The sequence below is a fragment of the Sphaeramia orbicularis genome, chromosome 11 (genome assembly GCF_902148855.1).
Source record: "Sphaeramia orbicularis chromosome 11, fSphaOr1.1, whole genome shotgun sequence".
Classification (NCBI taxonomy): domain Eukaryota; kingdom Metazoa; phylum Chordata; class Actinopteri; order Kurtiformes; family Apogonidae; genus Sphaeramia; species Sphaeramia orbicularis.
Window position 1 is genome coordinate 43972842 of NC_043967.1, and position 24139 is coordinate 43996980.

At 36.3% G+C, this 24139-nt stretch overlaps 1 protein-coding gene across 1 annotated transcript in view; it reads left to right on the plus strand.

Moving 5' to 3' along the window:
* The first annotated feature begins 1420 nt into the window (after window positions 1-1420).
* Window positions 1421-24139, plus strand: part of cdcp1b (CUB domain containing protein 1b) — a 29512-nt gene continuing 6793 nt past the window's right edge. Inside the window, exons 1-10 of the mRNA XM_030148243.1 lie at window positions 1421-1785; window positions 6577-6801; window positions 8291-8614; window positions 9521-9733; window positions 11193-11540; window positions 13734-13946; window positions 16366-16722; window positions 18019-18378; window positions 18916-19113; window positions 21908-22264. Coding sequence (XP_030004103.1) covers window positions 1722-1785; window positions 6577-6801; window positions 8291-8614; window positions 9521-9733; window positions 11193-11540; window positions 13734-13946; window positions 16366-16722; window positions 18019-18378; window positions 18916-19113; window positions 21908-22264 — 2659 coding nt within the window. The 5' untranslated portion in view covers window positions 1421-1721. The remainder of the gene's footprint in view (window positions 1786-6576; window positions 6802-8290; window positions 8615-9520; window positions 9734-11192; window positions 11541-13733; window positions 13947-16365; window positions 16723-18018; window positions 18379-18915; window positions 19114-21907; window positions 22265-24139) is intronic.

Here is a 24139-nt window from a genome sequence, read left to right on the forward strand (position 1 = left end):
TTTTGTACAGCTGGTCTCTTGTATATTCATGGATTTTGTTGTTTTGTTTTTTTGTACATATCTTTATTAAAGTTTTAACACATTACACATCTTTTCTGACATGAATTGGTAACATTGTGTAGATCTCCCCTGAGCGTACAGGGTGGGGAAGCAAAATTTACAATGAACAATTAGTGGTTTTTTCTCAGCAGGCACTACGTCAATTGTTTTGAAACCAAACATATATTGATGACATAATCATACCTAACACTATTATCCATACCTTTTCAGAAACTTTTGCCCATATGAGTAATCAGGAAAGCAAACGTCAAAGAGTGTGTGATTTGCTGAATGCACTCGTCACACCAAAGGAGATTTCAAAAATAGTTGGAGTGTCCATAAAGACTGTTTATAATGTAAAGAAGAGAATGACTATGAGCAAAACTATTACCAGAAAGTCTGGAAGATACTATTAAAGAAGAATGGGAGAAGTTGTCACCCGAATATTTGAGGAACACTTGCACAAGTTTCAGGAAGCGTGTGAAGGCAGTTATTGAGAAAGAAGGAGGACACATAGAATAAAAACATTTTCTATTATGTAAATTTTCTTTTGGCAAATAAATTCTCATGACTTTCAATAAACTAATTGGTCATACACTGTCTTTCAATCCCTGCCTCAAAATATTGTAAATTTTGCTTCCCCACCCTGTAATAGTAATAGTTTTCACACAATTTCTCAGTAAATACATGTTTCTTTGCATCAAAAATTAAACGTGTGGTGTCCAGCTGTTGTGGACATTTTTGCAACTTTATGAAAAATAGCTTCATAAGAAATTTTTAAAAATCATTATTTTTTGAATGTGTTTTTTAACATTTTTTTTTTTTTAAATTTTCTTTTTAATTTATTTTATTTATTTTTCATGAGAAAATTTTTAATCACATTGGTTTTTTTTTTTCATGCCTAAAAAGGAATGAAAACACTCAGGAAAAAATCTTGATTAAGGTTCTCATAATTTGTGCATGAAAGGGTTAATTCAATATTTTTTTCCTTGATTCAAACTAAATTTTTTTTGCTTAATTCAATTCGAGACTGGAATTTTTGCACTTGGCAAAAACATCCCAGAGGCCGAACTGGACCCTTTGGCGGGCCGCATTTGGCCCCCAGGCCGCATGTTTGACACCCCTGGTATAAACTCAAAAAAAAAAAAAAAGTCTAATCCTTTCATTTTCAGATATTTAACGACACAGTAGCCTCTCCTCTCCTCTCTTCGCTCCTGTTTCCCCACCCTCCTCCTCCTCCTCCTCCTCCTCCTGGTTTTGGGGATCCACAGCTCCATGCCAACAATCCTTGGCATGTTGCTCTGTTTATAAATAGGGCACCCATTGTGCCACAGAGCGAGGGGAGTCACATAAGGACTCCAGTCTTATCCGCGCACATGTACCAGCTCCGTATTTCATCTCAGGGGTACATCTGCAGGGCCACATCCTCCTCATCCGTCAAGTCAGGACAGGTAACCGCACCGTACCTGCGCGCGGACCACGCCCTCCCTTGCGCCGCCGCCGCCGCCGCTGTGCGTAAAGGTAAAGCAGAGCAGGAAGTGGCTGTCAGCGTCGTCGTTTTGCCGTAATGTGACTAAAATCACCTGGCATTTGACAGAGGAGCGGCATGTTTTAACACGTTTTGAGTTCTATTTGATTATTTAAGTTAAAAGTGGATTTTGCGCGTAATTGTATTAGTGGCCATGAAGACGCACTGGACGTACGCGCTCCTGGGACTTTTGTGTCTGACAGTCTTCGAATCTGCAGGTGAGATCACATCCAGATAATGTGGGGAAACTTTGTCAGTCCAAATGTGCTCTTATTGAACTGTGTCCATGAGATAAAGTTTGGAAAATCCGTTAAAATCCAACTAAAACAGCCTGATTTTTAAAGTGGCATCAGTGAAATCCTGCGTAAATTGGGTCAAACAGTGAAACTACATGTTGCCCCATTGTGATCAAACACATGGGATGTAAAAGCTCTGTTCCTGCACAGCACTGGGGCCAAGCGAGCTGTCTTTAAAGTCCTATTCTTTGAGGACAGGACGTGAAGGCAGCATCATGTATAATAGATGAACTTGACAGTGGAGATGAAAGACCGGAGCTCATATTTAGTCTGAGTGAAATAACTTGCAGCCTTCACTTCACGACCTCCATTTTCAAAGGTTTATGAGGCATTTATGGAGCTTCCTGCGGGCATGAATTCATCACTGCCTCATCAATGATTGACCAACAATCTGCTGTAATAGGATTCTGGCAGGCTTTTTTATCACACACACCATTCTGTGATTGATTTTGCTTTATTTTTTAAAAGAAGTCAGCACCGGCATAGTGCTCTTGAAAGCCTCTTTGTTGTGTTTGTGTTGAACCATCACCTTCACCACCATATTTCACTGTTATGAACCCTGGGACACCTTCAACACACCTATTGTTTACTGCAACAAGATGGCCTTTCAGCCATATTTTATATAAACGTTGCATTATTGTAAATGTTGCTTTCAAGTTCTTGCTTGTTTAGGAGAATTTTTTATTTATTATTATTATTATTTTTTTAAATATGTGTGAATTTCTGTAGCTTCCTTCAAAATTTGTTTAAAACTGCACAAAAAATTTCACCTGAATGACTAAAGGGCAATATAGGGTATATGTTATTCTTAAACATAACTTATTCCTGATTGAAATTATTTATAAAATACATTAAAATTTGAATGTATCACTATGGACAATAATATTTTATGATATATATGTAGAAATGTTGCTGAAAAGTGGTCAAAAATAGGTTAAGATACACAATATTGTTTTTCACCTGAATAGGGCTCAAATTCAACTGGTTATTTAACCATTAAACCAACTTTGTCTCATCCATACTGTTTTTTAATAGAAAAGAAAATCATGCAACCATCCCACCTGCCACATAATCATTGTTTTTATTTCCAAAGTACTAACGGGAGATTGACAAAATGCTGCAGCTGTAGTCTAAAACATCAGCATTTTATTGTTTTTAAACTTGCTTTTTAAACAATGACAATAAATCTGAAATGAATAGAATCAAAATAAATGATTTCAAAAGCCAAAATATTCATTCTCAGGCATTTTTTGGGGGGAGAGTCATACCAAATCTAAAGTTTTTTGGCAAGAACTGGAACTAGTCATGATATATGACTAATTAAAGTACTTGAATATGAAATTATGATCAATCCTCTGTCATAATTCACTGTTCTTTTCTAACTTGTCTTTTTTTTATTTTTTTTTATTTTTTTTATTTCTACCTGCCTTTTTCTTTGCACTTGTGTGTTGTATGTTGCTACTAACTGACATTTCCCTGTGGTGGGATCAATAAAAGCTTGTCCTTATCTTATCTTATCTTATCTTATCTTATCTTATCTTATCTTATCTTATCTTATCTTATCTTATCTTATCTTATCTTATCTTATCAAGAAGTAGAAAATGTTGGGCTCTAGATTTATTTATTTTATTTATTTATTTTGAACATGCACAGAAACAAAATAAAACAAAACAAAGAAAAATAAGACAAAAACAAAACAACATTTAAATGAACAGAATCTATCTTCAGGTATGTGTCTAAATGTGCACGGTTGAAAAGGAGTAGAAAGAGGTAAGATACTAGATGCTAAAACAGGCAAATGCAAAAGAACAGTGCTGCTGTAATTTCCCAGCTGCTAAAGTATATACTTACTGATGAAATAATTTCATCTGAGTTGAAAGGCTGCATTTGTGCGTTCACCGTCACCACTGTTCAGATCATGTATCAAACAAGCAGCCATTACTCATGCATTCATTTCAAAACAGGATACTGGCTCAGCTCTAGTTCTGTTACTAATCAGATGACTCACATCAAGGAGAAGTCAATAAATGTGTTTTGGTCTGTCAACATAGAAAATAGAGGTAGGTGTGCCTGGAACCACTGTGTTTGCCCAGTTGCACCAGTAAAACGTCTGACCGAAAGCCAAAACCTGAGCACAGTCTGTTTAGGCTGGTTCTGATGCACTAATTGAACAGAATAGATATTTATTGTCCAAGGGGGAGTAAGGAAAAAGCAAAGTCAACATTATCAGATCAATGTTTCTTTACAGTTGTCAGCATGTAGAGTTATTGACTGATGTTTATGATGGACTTCTTAAGTATATTTTTCTTGCTAAGTGGAGTTAAAACAAGAAAACTGTGGCAGTAGTGATCCTTTCTGTCATTACTCTGCACAAAAAGCAGCTATGATATTGTTTTTACTCATGTCCATCTGTGCCCGACCACTCCTACCCACCAGTGGATCCATAAACCTTTATGGAACATGATACACACTGTGTTAGTGAACATATGGTCGGACTGGAGGACTCGTGATCTTACACCATGATCGATCTTAATTTGGCCAAAGATCTGCTCTGAGAGACATCATACAGGCCATGTTATGGAAAAACTGATGAATAAAAATGACTTTGCAGAGAGCATTGCATTAACCTATACAGTTATGAAAAAAATATTAGATTACCCTTGTTTTCTTCAATTTCTTGTTCATTTTAATGCCTTATACAACTAAAGGTGCATTTGTTTGGACAAATATAATGATAACAACAAAAAATAGCTCATAAGAGTTTAATTTCAGAGCTGATACTTAGACTTATTCCATGTTTTCTTGATTCTAACCAAAATCACTTCAGTTCTTACCAAGGTTATAATAGTTTTGGATTCTTCATTATAGTTTAGTTTTATTTAGTTTTGACTTTTTTTTTCTCTAATTCAGTTAGTTTTAATTAGTTTTTAGAGCAGGTTTGCTAGTTTTTATTAATTTTCGTTATTTTCTGAATGCTTAGTTTTAGTTTAGTTTTAGTTTCTTTACATCTTTTATCTTCTTCACCGTCGGATTCAAATAAATCCCAGACAGGACTCTGCTGCTTTCTCCTAACTTTAGTCTCCATGTTTCCAGGTAGAGTGGGGACCAGAAGACGACTAAACAACAAGTGATGAGAAGTGACAGACCGTTAAATATCATATGGTACCAGCAGAGGAAATTGCTTTAGGGAAATAAATCGATTTTACATCAATCCAACATTGAGAAAGATGAAAACAAAGGGAATTTTATCCAGAATTTTTAGAAGTTTTAGTTAGTTTTGTAAGCACACAATACAGTTTCAGTTAGTTATTGTTTTTTGCTTTTGATTGTAGTTTTATTTTTCAGTTAACGAAAATGTTTTTACAATTCAAGTTTTTGTAATTTCGTTAGTTTTTGTTAACGATAATAACCTTGGTTCTTACATCAATATCTATGACATTGTACTGCCAAAAACAGTGCTTTTAGACATTCCATGTTTTCTTTTCTGTCTGTTTTAGTCATATGATACACACAGGAGTTAGTACTTGATTGCATAACCATTGTTTTTTATGACTTTTGATGGTCTAATAATGTTTTCCACAACTATTTTCACTCATTGGCCAGTAAGAGTAAAGGGTGTGTTAATAATGGTCTAATAATTTTTTCCACTACTGTATAACAGTTACACATAAAAAGGGAAAAAAATAATCATGCGTATATGTATTCCTGTAGAGATGTATTTGACCCCAGGGATAAGATGAAAATGACCCTTAAAAGTGCTTGAATTTGACCTTGAAAAATGTGTTTAAACCCTGTGTATTTAATGTTATCAAGTGCACTTGTACAGTACAGTCACTTCTCATGATGTCTACAGAAATGTCAAGTAAAAAATAAATGCTATAAAAAAAAAAGAATGTACTATTTACAAGGAACTGAAGGGAAAATAAATCCACTTGGGTCTTATTATTTAAAATAATATGAGATAACCAGGGCCAGTTCAGTCAAAAATATGTTTGTTTATGTTTGTTTATGTCTTCTACAGAGTGAACTTTAACCTCCGTCCCTTATTTTTTTATTGGGAGGCTCTGATTAGAGACTTTTAAAAGAAACCTCAAGACATTTTCTCTTTTTATCTCAGCTTTTAATTAATTTTCATCCTTGGTTGCCTTAGTTTTAACCATTAATTTATAAACTCTGTTCTATTAACATTATTGATGCTTGTTTTATTTATTCCATTTTATTTGAGTGTTTTTTCTGTTGTAACTTCTTCTCCTTCCTTTCCCTCCTCCTTTTCTTCCTTCTACTTCTTTGTCTTCTTATTCTTCGTTTACTTTTGCACCTTCATTGTTTTTAGTATATTTAAAGTGTTGTGAAACTCTTTTCCTTGTCTTTTTTGTTGTTTATCTGGTCTGTGATGTACTTTTATTAACACAAAAGTGGAAATTTACGCTTCAAGTAAAGTGATAACTATAAAACTGAGCTGTATATATTTTTAGTGATTGTAAAAATCACTCTCTTTAATATCATCTGTTAAAATTCCTAATATAACATGAGGTTCTTGTAATGGTAGTTCTGTTTCTACAAAGTTTTCATTTTTTTTGGGGTGTGTTTTGCTTCTATTCTGAGTCCTGCAGCTTTGGAATGTTCTAGTTTCCCAGAGCCTAGTTTGACATCACCGATTACAGGAGCATCTCCAGTTTTATTTTAATCGACCTGCCTCTTGTGTTCCCTCAGAATGCCTTCAGACGGTGGTCCGAGCGGACACAGGAGTAAAGGTGATGGTGTCCCCTACACTGACTGTGGATCAGTGTGAAATCTGTACGGTCAACGGAGTCAATGACACACAAATGCAATGTCAATCATCTGTGACTGTGAATCCTGAGGAGGAGGTCCAACTACTGTTCAAATGCCCGCAGCCACTTGAACAGGCCTACGTCGTGGACATTTTTCAAACCATCGGTGAGATTTATGGGGGGTTTGACGCTCTCAGGAAAATACTGTGACTGTGCATTTATTGGCTTCACTATAAAAAGTCATGGATGTTTTATATGTTTCTGCCTTTGCTGTGAAAAAACAAAATTCCCAATTATCTGTTTACATGACTAAAGACAACAGCCCCTTTTCCACCAACTTTTATTACCGGGAATTCATTTACCTGGGTCAAAGAATTCCTGGTAATCTGTGTGTGTTTGTATTTCCACTTCAAATTTCCAGGTAAATGTATTCAATCAGGCTCAGCCATGTGGTATCACCAGCTCGAGTTCTGTTGAATTAGTTGAAGTTTATTTTGAACGTAAGTAGAAACAAAATACAAAGGGGAACGAAAGGCAAAGAGAAACCATAAATTTAAACAGAACATGTCAGAGTATCGAAGGCAATAAGCCAACCAAAAAAAAGAACACAATGTTCAACTATCTCACTGTGGCTCTTCAACAACATTTTAAGTCTGAAATGGAGTAGGAAGAAGTCGAGCTTGTATTGTCCTACCCCAAATTTACATAACTAACATATACAGTCCATAAAAAAGCACAGTTCAGTACTAAGTTACTGGAAAAGAGCTCAAGTTATATCATAAAAAACAGAAGAGCGCAAAACAATACAGACATATTTCCTCCTTTACACACTTTTATTACCATCCTGGGTTAAACTGCTGTTCCTCATCCTTAAATTTCTTTGAAAATTTTCTGTGTTCAACAAGGCCAGGCTCTTTTGAGTGTGTTTACTGAATACTCTCTTTAATGTATTCAGATGGACTCCCAGATTATTGCAATGCATTTTCACTTGCACTCAAAAAAGTGTATTCAGCCAATGGTCCGTCCACTTCTTCTTTTTCTCCATTTTCCAAATGATCAAAACTCAAATGAAGTGAAGCTTGTAGAAATAGAATCAAAAGCTTGCAGTGGATGAACGTAAGTGCAGAACACTACAGGTGTGTTCCACCAATCAGTGTTCTTCAGCAAAAAAAAAAAAACAAAAAAAAAAAAGCTGGGACACATTTGAATGTTTTTTCTTAAAACTGATGCAAAACAATTATATCCATTCTATACTGTTACACTGTGATGATGAAAAGCAAGTAATATTTAATTACAAAAAAAATAGAATCAAAAGCTTGTAGTGGCTGAACGTAAGTGCAGTGTAAGTGTGTTCCACCAATCAGCGTTCTTCAGCACACAGTCCCACCCCTCAAGAATTCTGGGGAATCCGGAAAGTCCTACCCCCCTACCAGGAAGTTTTGTCAGGAAAGGTTTGGGGTTGATGGATTTTTTTTTTTTTTAACTCAGGTAAATTCAGAGGAAACTTGCTGATGTTTTTTTCAAGTTTGTGCAGTGGAAAAAGGGCTGATGAATTTTCCAGTTTGAAATATCATTACTACATAGAACCTCTTTAAAGGAAAATTATAGTGTAAAACTTTGAACACAGCCTTTTCTTGTTTTTAACTGTATTCCAGTGTGCACTAAGGAGGCGTGCAGCCCTGCAACAGGAGCAGCTCCACAGTCAATCCTCCCAAATTTCACCAGAGGCCTCCACTGGGGGCTGGAGGCTCCTGAGAAGACAGTTGTGCGTCTGGAGATCCATGGAAACGGCCTGATGGAGACCACACAGCCATGCACTGATGGACTTCAGTTTTCAGCGTCCAACGCGGACTCTGATGAAACTCAGTACTGTCGCGGTGGATCAGTGACTCATTTGGATTTGCTCAATGGAGCTTCTATTGTAGTGAGAGTGAATCCAGATGTGCAGGTGGAGTCTGTGTTCCAGGCTGCACCATTAAGTAAGTAATAAAGTGTCATTAGTAGTAATATTATAGTCTGGAAATATCCCATAGGTTTTTTAAATGTGGTGTTTTAGTTTAGGTTAGTGTTAAGAGTGTCTAAGTACTATCATTTTTGTTTTGTCTTCAGGAATTGACTCGTTTTATTTGACTTTTTATCTTGCTTCAGTCTCAGTTTTTGGATATAATGATGAAGCCTGCAATTTACAGATTCTGAAAAAGCAGAAAGAAAGAATGCATGGTATTAGATTTGATTTATAAAACCATTATGCATTAAAGGTCAATTAAAGGTGCAAAACTGTTTTATTCATTCATAACATGAACCATTAACATTGTGTGAATACAAAAATAAAGGTGATCTCATTTTTTCTTTACCTGTAGCTCTGTTTAAATTTAATTAATATGGCATTCTTTATTGTGTTTAGTGTCAAATTTGTCATAATTATTTAACTTTACTATTTTTTACTTTGCTCCTTCTTAGTTTTAGGCTTATTTTCCATTAACTATAATATGCCTGCTCTCCAGAGAATAACCACATTTTATTAAAAAAAAAAAAAAAAAAAAATTCTGACAATATACTGAACACATCTGTCTTAAAGCTCATGCTCTGCTTATGTAATGTACTTCCAGCTGTAAAATCTGAATTTGTTCACTTTTTACATTATTAACCTACACAGTATTATTACAAGGCTATATGTAGTTACACTATGAATGTTTCAGAATAATACAATATTTTGATTTATTACATATTCTGACAGCTTTTATTCAGATTTTAGTAGCTGTATCTGCATTTGCATGTTTCATAGAACATTTAGATAATGAACTGGTTTACTCTGATTCTGTTTTTGGGAAGGTTTGTGGTAATGCTGTTTATTATCTCCCTGATTTTTCTATCTTTCTGTTTAGAGGGTCGAACGATGGTTGTAAGTGTCGATTCCAGCACGACTGTGGTCATCAGGCGAAACCAAGCAGATCCTGAATGTGAGGTGTGCTCTGCTGGATCTGTTCGAACCTGCAGCCAAACCGAGTTGACGCTGACGGATGTCGACAAGCTGTCACTGGAGTTCAGTTGCACTAATCCTCAAGACGTGTTCACCGCTGACATAAAGAGGAGAATAGGTGAGGACTATTAAATCAATCATCAGAATCAGAATACTTTATTCATCCCAGGGGGTAATTATTGGGTGTTACAGTTGCTCCATTAAAGTATAATAAGAAGCAGCAGAACAGAAAGAAAAAACATATACATTTATAAAGCTGTAAATAAATAAATAAATAAATAAATATTGTGCCTCCTTCGGGCTCAGGTCCTCTACCAGAGGCCTGGGATTCTGGGGGTTCTGTACATGATCTTAGCTGTTCCTGCATTGCAAAAAATCTAAATCTTATCAAGTGTATTTTTCTCATTTCTAGTCAAAATATCTCATCACACTTAAAACGAGAAGCACTCGGACAGCGCAGACCTCCGCCAAGGCAGATCAGTGCCCCCCTTCATCACCACCAAAATTTACTAATTTGTTCCTTGTGCCAGTATCAACATTTCCTGAAATTTTCATCCAAATCCATCCATAACTTTTTGAGTTATCTTGCACACACACAGACAGACAGACAGACAAACAGACAGACAAACCAATGCCGGCAGAAACATAACCTCCTTGGCGGAGGTAATAAGACAAAATCACCTGAAGAGTAACTTTTCAGTGAGATATAAGAACTTATTTTTAGACAATAGATCTTGAAATCGTATTTCAAGAAATCTTACCAAGATCATTTTCACCTGTTCTATTGGCAAATTAGATTTTTTTTTTTTTTTTGCTTAATTCGAGTAAAAAAATCTGCCAATGGAACAAGTGAAAATGATCTTGGTAAGATTTCTTGAAATAAGATTTTTATTTTTGCAGTGAAGGACTTTGCTCTTTTGGACAGAATAACTGTATGGACAAAAGTATTGGGAAGTATTGAATTCAGGTGTTTCTTTTCTAACAGGGGTCTGGGATACAAAACAATAGCGACAGATGTCTTAATACTGTTTTATATTGTGATAAATATCATTGCATTGGTTAGTTTTGTTTAAATCATCTTTGCTTCCAAAATGCCTCAGAGATGGGTTTTACTTGATTTCTCTCTACATTGACTTTGTTTTTGTTTTTTTTTTATCCATGACTATGTTTTACCTCTAGATTTCTAAAATATTTTTCATGCTCTGACTATAAATAATCATTTTCTACCACAACTAACCATCTACTTTCTTCACAACTCACTTAGGAAGAAAAATATCCCATTAAACTTTAAGGAAATATTGATGTTTATAAAGTATGTGGGCAAAAATATAGGGACACAGCATGGCTACAGCTGTAAAATGTCCTGTTCATGCCGATGTGAGACATAAACATCAATTCATTATTGTTTTGTATCCCAGACCCGTGTTACAAAAGAAACGCCTGAATTCAACGTGTCCCAGTACTTTTGTCCATATAGTGTATACGTTTATATTGGTATCAGTTTTCCTTTCAGTGTTCAGATTGTGTTACCTGCTAAACAATGAAAAGATGATCATGTATTTGTTGTGTTGAATCAGCGTGCACACAGACCTCCTGCTCCCCGGCCTCTGGAGACGTCGATCCCGACCTCCTCAAGGACTTTAACAGACACCTTACCTGGGCTGTGGCTTCACCTGAGAGGACTGTGTTGACTTTGGACTTCCCTGATCAAGGACTAAAGGAGATTTCTGGTGCAGAAAAATGCCAAGATGGCTACCAGTACTCAGTGAGTTCAGGTAGAAGTGACAGAAAGGTGACAAAGAGCTACTGTAAAGGTGGGTCTGTGTCTACACTGGATCTGTCTGGAGTCATAGATGTGACGTTAGAAGTGCCCAAAGGAGGAGAACTGGACCCGACAGCCTTCACAGTCAAAGCAGCACTAAGAGGTAAGACCTGGTTCTTACAGTTCACACATACAGTTTTATTATTGATAGTATTGTATTGTATGAATGATTGTTTACTCTTTAGCTTATTACAGTTTTGAACTGTTTCATAGATTTTAAATATTTGGTTTTCATTTCACTTTAGGTTGCTGTTAATTTTTATTTGGAGGAATTGACTACTTTTAGTTTAGCTTTTATTTAATCCTAGAATTAGTTTTAAGTTTAAGGAAAGACTTGATTTACACAAGCCAAAAACATTAAGATGAAAATCCATTAAACCATATATAACTTAGGAAACCAATGTTTAGTAAAGGTGTAAAATTGTGCCACAGTGAGTTAGTAGCGTTGACGGAAATTGAAAACAAAACTGGTCTTAAGTGTAATTCTCTATTCAGTAGAGAATATAGATTCCATAGATTTTCAGGAGATTTTATTTCTATTTAGTATTTTGTTTTAATTAAACTTAAGATTGCCTGTTTATTTTTGTTGGGAAGAAATGACTAGTTTTAGATTAGTTTTTAGAATTAGTTTTAGTTTTTCAGGTTTTAGGTATAAGGAAAGACTTGATTTACATGAGCCAAAAACGGAAAGATGAAAAATCCATTAAACCTTATATAACTTAGAAAGGCATTGTTTAGTAAAGGTGTAAAATTGTGCCACAGTGAGTTAGTAGCATTGATGGAAATTAAAAACAAAACTGGTTTTAAGTGCAATTGTTATACTTCCCACCCCTTTTCAGGCATATAAATGGAATTATTGTGCTTCTCTTCTGACTAAGATTGTTATGATTCTTGACGTTTGTATTATTATGCATGTTTTGCAAGTGCATATATGTTAAATTTCATTGCATGTTCGGAATAAAGTCAAAAATCAAATAAATCAATCAATTCTCTATTCAACAGGGAATATAGATTCAATAGATTTTCATTAGATTTTATTTCTATTTAGTATTTGGTTTTTACCCCTCGGCCAACATCTGACTAAAGGGGTATTGTAATGGTCTGTCTGTCTGTCAGTCTGTCTGTCCTTTCAACGACATAATCGCATAATCTGAAGAATGCATTAAGATATCTGCACCAAATTTATACTGTGGATGCATCTTAGCACGGAGCAGAAGACTAATGAAAATAGGTGACCTTGACCTACTTTTTCAAGGTCAAATGGTCTTGTGCAGTTATAATATCTGAGTACTTTTAAATATAAACATGTATGTAATACGTTTTACACAAAGACAGTCTAATCTAAATTATAGGGCAGTAACTTTCCACAGAATCTTTCAGATTCAACTTTATTGTCATTCCAGCATATAAAAAATACACAAACGAAATATTGTACTCCGCAAGGTTATAATAGTTTTGGATTTTTCATTATAGTTTAGTTTTATTTAGTTTTGACTTTTTTTTCTCTAATTCAGTTAGTTTTAAGTAGTTTTTAGAGCAGGTTTGCTAGTTTTTATTAGTTTTCATTATTTTCTAAATGCTTAGTTTTAGTTTAGTTTTAGTTTCTTTATATGTTTTATCTTCTTCACCGTCACCCACACCCACCCACTCACCCGCACACACACACACACACACATACACATATACATGCAAACCCACAAGCTCACACATACTTAAGAAGACTGACTGAGCATGGGTAGACCAGAACAAAAATGTACACGTAAAAGTAAAACATCAATTTAGGAGGCGCTGTCTCAGGGAGCCATCCGCACCAGGAGGCAGCCGCCAACCCCGGCGACCAGGCACCAGCAACACAGCCCCGCATCCCAACTAGTGGGAGAGGGCCAACTGGGACCCCCACCCACCAGAAAGGAGCGGACCCCAGTGAGAGAAGGCGCCACAGCCCCCGGAGTCCACAGCCGCCCCCCGGCATGGAGGGCTCCCTCTGATGAAACACCGGAGAATAAGAAACATTAAAAAGATATAAAAATATTATTTGGTCGCGTGACCTCAAATTCCCGTCTGCTTGGTCTCAAAAGGGGGACACAGAAAGAACGTCATCGAAATGTGAGAAAGAAATGGGGGTGGATGGTTTGTTTGTACACAAATATGGCGTGTTCTCCAAAGCCGATCTGATCGGCCCGTGGCACTTTACAGGTTGTTTTCGTAAATCCGATTTAATCGGCCCATGGCACTGAAAGTGTTAATAAATCTTAGTTTTGTGGTCTAATAGTATCTTACTGTGCTTTTTCCTCAGCAAGTAGAATGATTTCTGTGACGACCGACCCTGATACAAAGATCACGATCAAAAGGGAAGACGATGATTCAGACTGTAACGCTTGTGTGAACGAGGGAGCCGACCAGACCTGCGACAAAAAACAACTCCTAAGAGATCCACGCAACATCTCGGTGGAGTTCACGTGTCCTCAGCCGCAAGACGTCTTCATAGTGGAGATCAACAGAGATCTGGGTATGAAGAAGAAGTTCAATAGATATTTGTTTTTGTTCAATACCTTCTCGTCTCCAGCACACATTTCATGAAACTGTGAGGTCAAACTGAGCTGATGAAATGTTTCTGCATTAGTTATTAATCACCTCTGCTGTAACTGTTGACTCATTAGTATCATTCATATTATTATTTTTGTTAGTCTGATCCTTCACTTAAATAAAACCAAGAATATTACACTGTGAAATTACTTGAATACAGCTAAAGGTATTAAAAAGTATAAGGAAAATTATGTAAGGATCAGTGAACCCGTTTATGTGACCATAAAAATCTGAGTAACTAAATATTTGTAATATTCAGATCTGACACATTGACATACACTTCAGAAATGCGATAATAGAAATACCGTTTACATGTTTCAATCTATTATCAGATTTCTTTTGGAATATATATGTAGTGACGGTGGACTCAAACTTCCTGTTATTGTCTGATCATGTTCTGACTCCATAACTTTTTTTTTCTATGATTTTTTTTTTTCCTAAAAGAATGAAACACACCAGATTACCTGGTATACATTCATGGAAACGGCGAGAAATCTGCCATTTTCTGACATAGCATATTCCATAATGCTGTTTAAATGATTACTTGAATAATCTGACAACTCCAGAAATTGGATAATGATCAGATTTTTAGTGTGCATGTCAACAGGCTCAGTGTTTTTACTATTTTATATGATGTTTTTGGATTAATTTTAGTACTGCATTAATGTGTACATTGCATTTTACATATATATGGGCACAGTCCGAGGACTATAAACATGTTGGGTGACAAAAAAAATTTTAAGATTGACTTATTTCGTCATTTGTAGCTAACACAGAACTGTTTGGGAGTCCTAAAACCAACTTTACTGTTTCTAAATGATGTCTACAAAAAAAAGAGAAAGCCGATTGATTTTCATTGTTTTAAAAGACTATATTTCACATCCACATTTACATTTTTGTCTCATACTTTACTTGCCCAAGAGAGTACTGGTTTATATCTCAACCTTAATGATTATAGGTTTTAAATATTATTTATACATATTCACTCCAAGCATGATTTTGGGATAATATTAAATCATTTGTGCTTGACAGATAATTTTAATTACCAGCCTTGAGGACTTGAGAATTTACTTTGCGTAACCAAAATCACTTTACCCTACGTAACCAGACTTCCCTTCATATTGATATCCCCCAACCCTAGGCCGATTCATTTTTTTTCACCAAAATTGCAGGAGTTGCAGTAAACAATATACCTGACACTATGGTAATATTAATTTTGGCAACTTCAAGTGAAAACAGCAACTTTTGATATGCTGAAAAATTTGCCAATTTTTGATGTAGTTTTTTTACCCTATCTAACTGAGATGTTTTTCAAAAAGATTTCGGTGAAAGTGGCTGAAATTGACAAATGTCTTTGCATGGCCTCAAAATACCAGAAATACCCTTTCCATCCATTTATTACACTTATATGCCAGGTAAATGTAGGCTGACTTATTATCATCTGAACATTTTTTGTCCCCTATGTAACCGCTTGACCATGCCCATATGTACATGATAAGTCCATTTGATGCACTTTATATTCACTTGGTAGTTTAATCTACAGAAATGCAGTATATTCTTAAAGATTCTCAGTGTCACTGTCCTGTGAGGATCATGTATCTATAATGTACATTTTCATGGCCTGTTTTCAGCTTGGTGACCATGTATTGCAAAAGAGTTTATTTAGCATAAGAAGGAATAATATTTTGTCATCACATGAAGGAACATTTCATCCTCAGTTTACCACAAAACGTTCAAAATCAACACTTGCGTCATTAAAATGACTCCAATATACTGTAACTAGCTGTCAAGTCAAACAACAGAGTAGAAAAAAGTACCTGTACCTCTGAGGTGTAGTGGAGTTTAAATGAGTAATGGAAGCACTGAAGTAAAGAACAATGCCACTACATCATATTTGTAATTAAGTACAGCTACAGCCATGGAAAAAATTATTAGACCACCCTTGTTTTCTTCAATTTCTTGTTCATTTTAATGCCTGGTACAACTAAAGGTACATTTGTTTGGACAAATATAATGATAACAACAAAAATAGCTCATAAGAGTTTAATTTCAGAGCTGATATCTAGCCATTTTCCATGGTTTTCTTGATAATAACCAATAACCTTTTCGGCATTCCGTGTTTTCTTGTCTGTTTTAGTCACATGATACACACAGGAGTTAGTACTTGATTGCATAACTGTTGTTTCTGATGACTTTTGATGGTCTAATATTTTTTTCTGCGACCATACATGAGTAAAATGACAGATCTGATTCCACTGCTGTGCTAATGTTGTCAGCACTAACACTCATATGAAACCTTAGCACCAGCTCTTAACATGCTCTTTTGTGTCTTACAATTTCAGACTGTTCCAAGGTCTCCTGCTCCGGTGACGTTCTTCCATCCGAGTACTCATTGTTCCCAGACTTCAACCGCAGTTTCAGCTGGGATTTTAAAGTTGGGACCACGCAGGCGTTTCAACTGGACTTTCCAGAGCCAGGAATGCAACAGATTCCCGATGGGGAGACGTGTCCCGATGACCACACCTACTCCATCATCAGCTATCTGCGCTCTGGTCCCACAGACATGGGTACTTTCTGCAAAGGAGGCCCTGTGAGCAGCATCCAGGTCCGATACAAGGGCCGGATCATTCTGAAGGTGCCTGCAAACACAAAGGTGGATCCTGTTTCCTCTCCATTCAGCGAAGGACCTCAGACTGACCGTAAGATTTGAATCATTTTTACAGAGAATTAAAGCTTTAGGAGGCAGAAGTCAGGAAAAAGTGCTGGAAATTAAAAATACACATCTTCCCCTGCAGCTCTTTTCTCTGTCCAAACAAACTACTGCATTACAGTCAATGGTGACACAAGTAATTTTTTGATTCTGATTATATTAAGCATCATTCACACATATGATATTTTTTGTAAGTGTTGAACAGTTACATCATCGTATTGGTTTCTGTCCATGATCTGTTCAGAGTCACTGAAGACATCGCTGCACCAAACTGTAGTGATTTTCACCTCCTTTAATAATTTTTTTCTGAAGATTAAAGTGAAATATATCAAGTTAGCGGCCATTTTGTTAGTAGTGACATGTATCACGTGCGACAAGAGATGTAGTCCATTCAGCTGTTTAACACAAAACTACATTTCTCAGCTTTCCTTAATATTTTTACCACAAACTATGACTTTCTTGGCCCATAAAGTTATTTTTTAAATTGATAAACATCATGTGACACGGTGGTGCAGTGGTTAACACTCGTGCCTCACAACAAGAAGGCCCTGGGTTCAATTCAAACACCACTCGACGGGGGTGGGTCCTTTCTGTGTGGAGTTTGCATGTTCTCCCCATGTCTGCGTGGGTTCTCTCCGGGTACTCCAGCTTCCTCCCACCATCCAAAGACATGCACTAATAGGTTAATTCGTTAATCTAAATTGCCCATAGGTGTGAATGTGAGAGTGATTGTTTGTCTGTATATGTCAGCCCTGTGATGAACTGGCGACTTGTCCAGGGTGTACCCCGCCTTCGCCCTTAAATAGCTGGGATAGGCTCCAAGCGACCCCCGTGACCCTAGTGAGGATGAAGCGGGTTCAGATAATGAATGAATGAATGATAAACATCATTTATGGTACAATTTATTTCCCTCATGCCATTAACTAGATAAAGTTAGGTGTCTGTTAAAGTTAGATAAAGTTATGTAGTGAAACTACATATCACAGTTTGGAGGTAGATTGGTCATTACACCTGTCAATCACCATATTTATATACCCCCACTCTGACAAAGCTGCATATTAGCTGACATCTTTAATCTAAACCCTGAAAACAGAGTCCAGAGAAGGTCCAGGAGTCTTGTTTTTTCATAGACCACTTACCTATTTTTTTCCTAAAAAACCCTGTCTACTAAAGCACTACTGCCCAACCGGCATTTCTACTGACTTTTGTATGATAAATCAGATTCACAAAGATGTAGATGACTTTTTGTGCATGTTTCAAATATTTTACCCCCTCTTCCTTCCAGTGTTGGCTGTTGTCAAAGTCCACCTGCCAAGGGGTGTATCAGATACACGCTTAACCAGCCCAAACTATCCTCAGAGTTTCCCTGATAATGAGGTGATGCAGTGGGACTTCATAGTGCCCAGCATGCACAACTACACAATGCACTTTAATGATCACATGGCCCCAGAATGCCTCCAGAAGGAAGTGATGGTGGAATACTACAAGGAAGGCAAGAGGGTGGCCCAGCGGAGCCTGACGGATCCTCAGCCAATGCATCAGCAGGGGAACTTCAACATGATGCTGAAGAACTGTATAACCAACACGTCACTGCAGGGACTTGGCCTGGACTTCAAAGTGTCCGTGATGAGGAGCGGTCATCCAGGTAGAGGATTAAAACACAGGCTGACAGCTGAGGGTCCGGAAATCTAGAGGTGACGACAGACCAGTGGACCCCGTTTACATTCAGAGTATTTCTGAAGCTGAATAACACATTTGTGTTTGTACTCAGAGATACAAAGACTGTACATGTATTTAACTGTGAATGATGTTATGTTATTTAAATCCACTCTACAGGGGGTGGAACAGGATTCAGAAACACATTAATAGTGGGTTTTTAGGAATTCATTTGCATTATTATCATAAATTTGCATATGTTAGCACAAGGGGCTACTAGCTTCATGCACTGAATGTAGATTAGGATCTGAATCTTTTCGGTGATGTTGAGGTTATAAAAAGTTTAACCCACTACTACATTTATTGCTCATCATTATTAAAAAACATGTACTAGGGCTTTAATCATAGAAATGAAAAAGGTAATAAACACAAATCATTTTTACTGCTTCATGAAACACAAATTCTTATCTAACTGCATTATTGTATTCACTGAACTGTTGTCCTTCATTTTTCCTTTTCTTCTCAGTTCTGTGCACAGTGGATCTAACCAAACACCAAGCAGTGTCTGTGCAGATCGAGAAAGTGGGCTCTGATCCCTACTGTGAGATGAGTGTGAACTCAAAGCTGGAGAAGAAGATAAACATGGCTGCAGGCACTAAAACCAGTCTGTCCTTCCTCGACTGTCCAAATGAAGATGTGCGACTGACTGCAAGTGAAGTCATCGGTGAGACTTTGGTCTTTATTTCAAACATAGCAGCTCTTGTTGTTTGTGGTCTCTGATGTATCACATTTTTAAATTCACAATAAGGTATTTGGAAGTATAAGCCCATCTGAATAATTAAAGGTAAAGAATGACAACTAGTGCATATTAGAAAAGGAAAGAGAATCCATAAAAATGCTTCACTTTTTATGAACATATTTACTGATCAGCCCAAACATTATCACCACTGGTAGGTGAAGTAGCGGTAATGCTGAATATTTTGCTGCAATGTCATCTTTTAGTAAGTGGGATATATTAAATGGGTCATATTTTGCTAAACCCACTTTTATTAGTCTTTGGTTCATTTATTTGTGTATTTAGACCCTAATAGTTCATAAAGTTTGAATTTGAACCCTCCGGGTGCTGCAAAACTATCTATATATTCATTCTGGCAAAAACTGAGTGGATTTCTACAACCTGTTTTTAATTCCTTCTCAATTTGTTACATCTATAACTAGTTACGTAACGACATTTGCACATATAAGGTCAAGACTTTCGACGAACATTTCTCCGAATACACCAGAATTGCTTGTCAGCAGCAGCGGTTGTAGTAAAAACTGAAAATATGTCTAAACTTCAAACCTAAAATGTTCAGTTGTTTATTGTATTAACGAACACAAGTGGTTGAACAGGACAGAGCAGCACAGCCAACAACCTGGAGGGGGTGGGGCATGAAGCGGCTCATTTGCATTTATAGGACCAGCGCTCAAAACGACCTTTCTGGTGTCATTACTAAGAAACAGGGTTGAAGATGGACCTATGGAGTTGAATTAATGAAGAATTCAGACCCAAACAGAGCATTTACAGTTTATGTAGACCACAGGGAAATGTTTTAAAATGCATAATTCCATTTAAAAAAAAAAAAGCAAAATATCACTCCTTTAAGCAACAAGTGAGTATGTGGTCCTCAAAGGTGATGTGTTGAAAACAGTAAAGTGGGCATATGTACAGATCTGCAGGACTGTGACTCAGTTGTGTTGCCATCGCAAAGTGAGCCTCATTAGAGTATCTTTAAAACTGCAGGTTTTTGGGGTCTTCCCAGTTTGACGTTGTTGGAATAAGATAAGATGAAATAGACTTTATTAATCCTTTGTGCTATTGTGTAACTGCTGTATTAACAAATTAACTCAGTTCCAAACTAACTGAAACTCAGTGCAGTGGTTCTGAAAGGTAAAACTGTCTGAATGCTTTAAAGCAGGGGTGTCAAACTCATTTTAAACTCAGTATAATCTTGAGTGGGTTGGGCCAGTAAAATAATAACATAATGTCCTAAAAATAATGTCAACTCCGAATTTTTCTCTAGGTTTTAGAGTGAAAAAAGTAATATTACGTTATGAAATTGTTTAGATCTCCAAAGTATCCTTTAAAAAAATATGACACACCCATGAACAAGAATTTCTTAAGAAAAATAAGTGCAATTCTAACAATATTATTTTATTTATTTATTTATTTTTATTTATTTTATTTCGCTCATGGTTGTGCATTTCATCAGTAAACATTCAATAATCATCAAGTAAATAAACATGTACACACTCATGCTTGAAAAGGAGCAGGATGAAGAAAATCTTATATTTCCTGCCCCCTTCTAAATAATAATAACCTTAATGGTTAGCCATACACAACTAGCTATAAAATCATACTGTATAAAGTCAGACAAACCAACTAAATACATCCAAAGATAGTACCAAATGAATACAAAACCAAGTGCAAAACTACATATCCAGAAAGTACAAAACATAAGTAAATATAAACCTGATGAAATGACGCAAAAACATTTTACCAGTCCAAAGCAAGTAAATAAATGTCACAAAATACAAAACAAATATGAAGCCAAATGGAAAAACTTATAACTGTTCATATAATCTCATTGTTCTTTCTTTATTCACTTTTTTCAATTGGAATATGTTTTTACAGACCTTCAGCTCATTATAAAGAGAATTCCAGAGTTTAACACCAACCACTGATACACACCTCTGCTTCAAAGTTGTCCGGGCACACTGGTGTTTGAAATGACCTTTCCTTCTATGCTCTTCATTCTCTGAAGTGAAGACAAACAGTTCTTGTAATTTAGCTGGTAGTGCTTTACTTTTGGCCTTGAACATAACAAGTAATGTCTGTAACTTAACTAGCTCCTGCCATTTCAATAATCCAGAATCAATAAATAATGTATTAGTGTGTTCCGTTTAACATTTCTACGTGTACATTACAACTTACAGATCACAGAGGGTCTATACAGACACAAAACATTTAGTAAAAGGTAGAGTATTGGTAAAATTGCACTTATCTTATGACATTTCAGGGTGTTCATATTTCAAGTTATTCACATTGCTAGTCAAAGGGTAGTTTGCAAATGTAATTTACATTTTTCACTAAAGCGAAGACAACATTTTGGAGTCTTCATTATTTATAGTTTGTTATGATAGTATTTTCCTGGTCTGATCCACTTCAGATTGTAATTAGGCTAAATGTGGCCCTGAACTTAAATGATTTTGAAACCTTTGACTGTTAAAATCTCAGTGTAATTTTGGATTCCACAAGTTCAAGGCACAGGCCGGATTGGACCCCATGGTGGGCTGGCTTTGGCCCGTGGACCATATGTTTGACACCCCTGCTTTAAAGACCACTTGAAGGCTTCAGTTCAGTTTGAACCAGTGTAAATGTTCTAAATGTATAGTGTGTGTTTTGGTTAAAGACTTTAGTATTTTTTCTGCTGCGGTCTGTATCTGAATCCATAAAGCCTGTGTCTTTTTAATAACAGAATGTTGGAATGTGTCGTCGTGTCCCGGGACTCTGCTGACGGTGCCCAAACTGGCGTCCTGTCTGCCGATGCCTCTGCACAGCTTCACCTGGAACCTGAACTTCCCTCAGGACGCCACAGCAGATCTGGTGTCGCCCACCGGCAGCCTCCGCCAGTCTGTACCCGGTCAGGAATGTGCTCAGTCCGTTTTACTGCACGTGGCCGAAGCTGACGGTTTTAATATTGGAGATTTCTGCTTCAATGGAGCCATCCAGAAAGTCCAGGTCCACACCAACGTCTCCATCACTGCTCATACACCAAACTTCAGCAGGACCAGGGGCCATTTTCTCAACGTCTCCTTCAGTCCTGAAATCCCAGGTAAAACGAAAGCTAGATTTAGAAAAAATATTTGGTGTTTTTAGCTTACCGGCCGATTGGCTGTAAGCTAATGTCGTCATGCGGCCTCCGGCGGCGGCATCTGTCGTCTGTTACAAAAATTTCAATTGTTTTCTTCTCTGAAACTACAATTCCGATTGACTTCAAACTTGGTATACAGCTTCTTTATGATGATGTCAACAAAAGTTAGTGAAATTATTTGGATCCGGCTCTGATTCTGAATTTGGTGCGACTTTGAAAAATTTCCCCATTATAACAGATAGGAAGTGCCGGTAAGCTACAGGGCCATTGGTCCTATTTTTTGTGAATGTTTTATTTCAGACATGTAAAGAGTACAATATACCACCAACAAAAGCAAATTGCCAAAGATGTGTTATACAAAAGAAATGCTTAATACAAATGAAGTGTTGTTTACACATCTGAAAGGGAGTGTGAAGAAGTAAACACTTTTTTAATCCCAACCCTTTATTTCAAAACAATAAACAAACTATACCAATCTAAATTAACCCTATAACACCAAACGTGTCATATTTGATACATGAGTTTTGAAGCCCTCTACATGATCAGTGTGATATTTTTTTTCTTCAAAAACCTGACGTATACATCAATGCAATACACTGATAATCCACCAGGGGGGAGGAATTCATTCACCAGAGGCCTTTCCAGTGATACTACAAGACTGTCATTAATGAGGAAGAACTTTGTCAATTTTGAAAAGGAATTACCAATTTGTTACATGTTTGTGTTATATTATGTTTTTGTTTGTTCAAAAATAATAATATTGGAGCATTGAGACCTGATGTATCAAATATGACACAAAATTTAAACTCATGCATGGAAATTGATATTTGGAAAAAAGAAATTGGGGTTGTTCAGAAGGACCAATAAAGGCTCCAGTTTCAAAGAACTGGAATTTTCTGTCAATGATTGAATGGTTCAGGCTTTACACGGTTAATACAACATGTACATATGTCTGTATCCATCAATATAATAATTATCGTATATATAATTCTACATCATTATCCATAGCATGTGTCCTAAATATAAACCCATATAAATACAACATACAATTGGCTATAATTTATTATTATATACAATTTTGCTTATAATTTATACCATATATGATTATCTCAGTTATGTTGTTTTTATATAACCCACAGCTATATTAGTTTTATATAAATGCAATATAAAAAATGTATAACGTGTACATTTAGGTCTAATGTAGAGACAAAACAGATTCTATCACAAAGCTAATTTATTGAGTATCTGTAGGTTCCTAAAAATTCTTAAAACTCTCTAGAAGGGTCTTGTTGTTGTGGATGTAACTGTGTATTTTGGAACTTGACAAAGATTTTCCACATTAACCCTGAGTCCATGTGGTTCTGTCGGCTCCAGAATGAGTGACTGTTCTTGATGTGGTGTCATTAGAGCGATCAGAGATGACGCTCTTCCCTTTTACACACTGTAATACATTCAGATACCTTTAAAATCGTCATTATTTTCAGTACCATAGATGGTGAAATATCCAAATCCCTCCCTGTCTTTCTTTCCTGAATATTGTTTTAAAACATTTGAATAATTTTTTCATGCATTTATTTAAAAAATGCCGCTCCTCTGCCTACATTTGCTGCTAAAGAGCTTGACCTTTCCCAGATCCTGCAACTCAGGATCACAATCATCTCTTCATATTGTCTGTTTTAAATCACATTGTTTTTGTTTTTTTTTGTTTTTTTTTTTTACATATTTGAACTCCTTCATCCCTAGTTGCCCCTGTCAACTTTTTTTAATGAGTTGCAGCCTGAATATCTTTAGTGGATGAATTTTTATAAGTTGAGCAGACAAAACATGAAATACAGG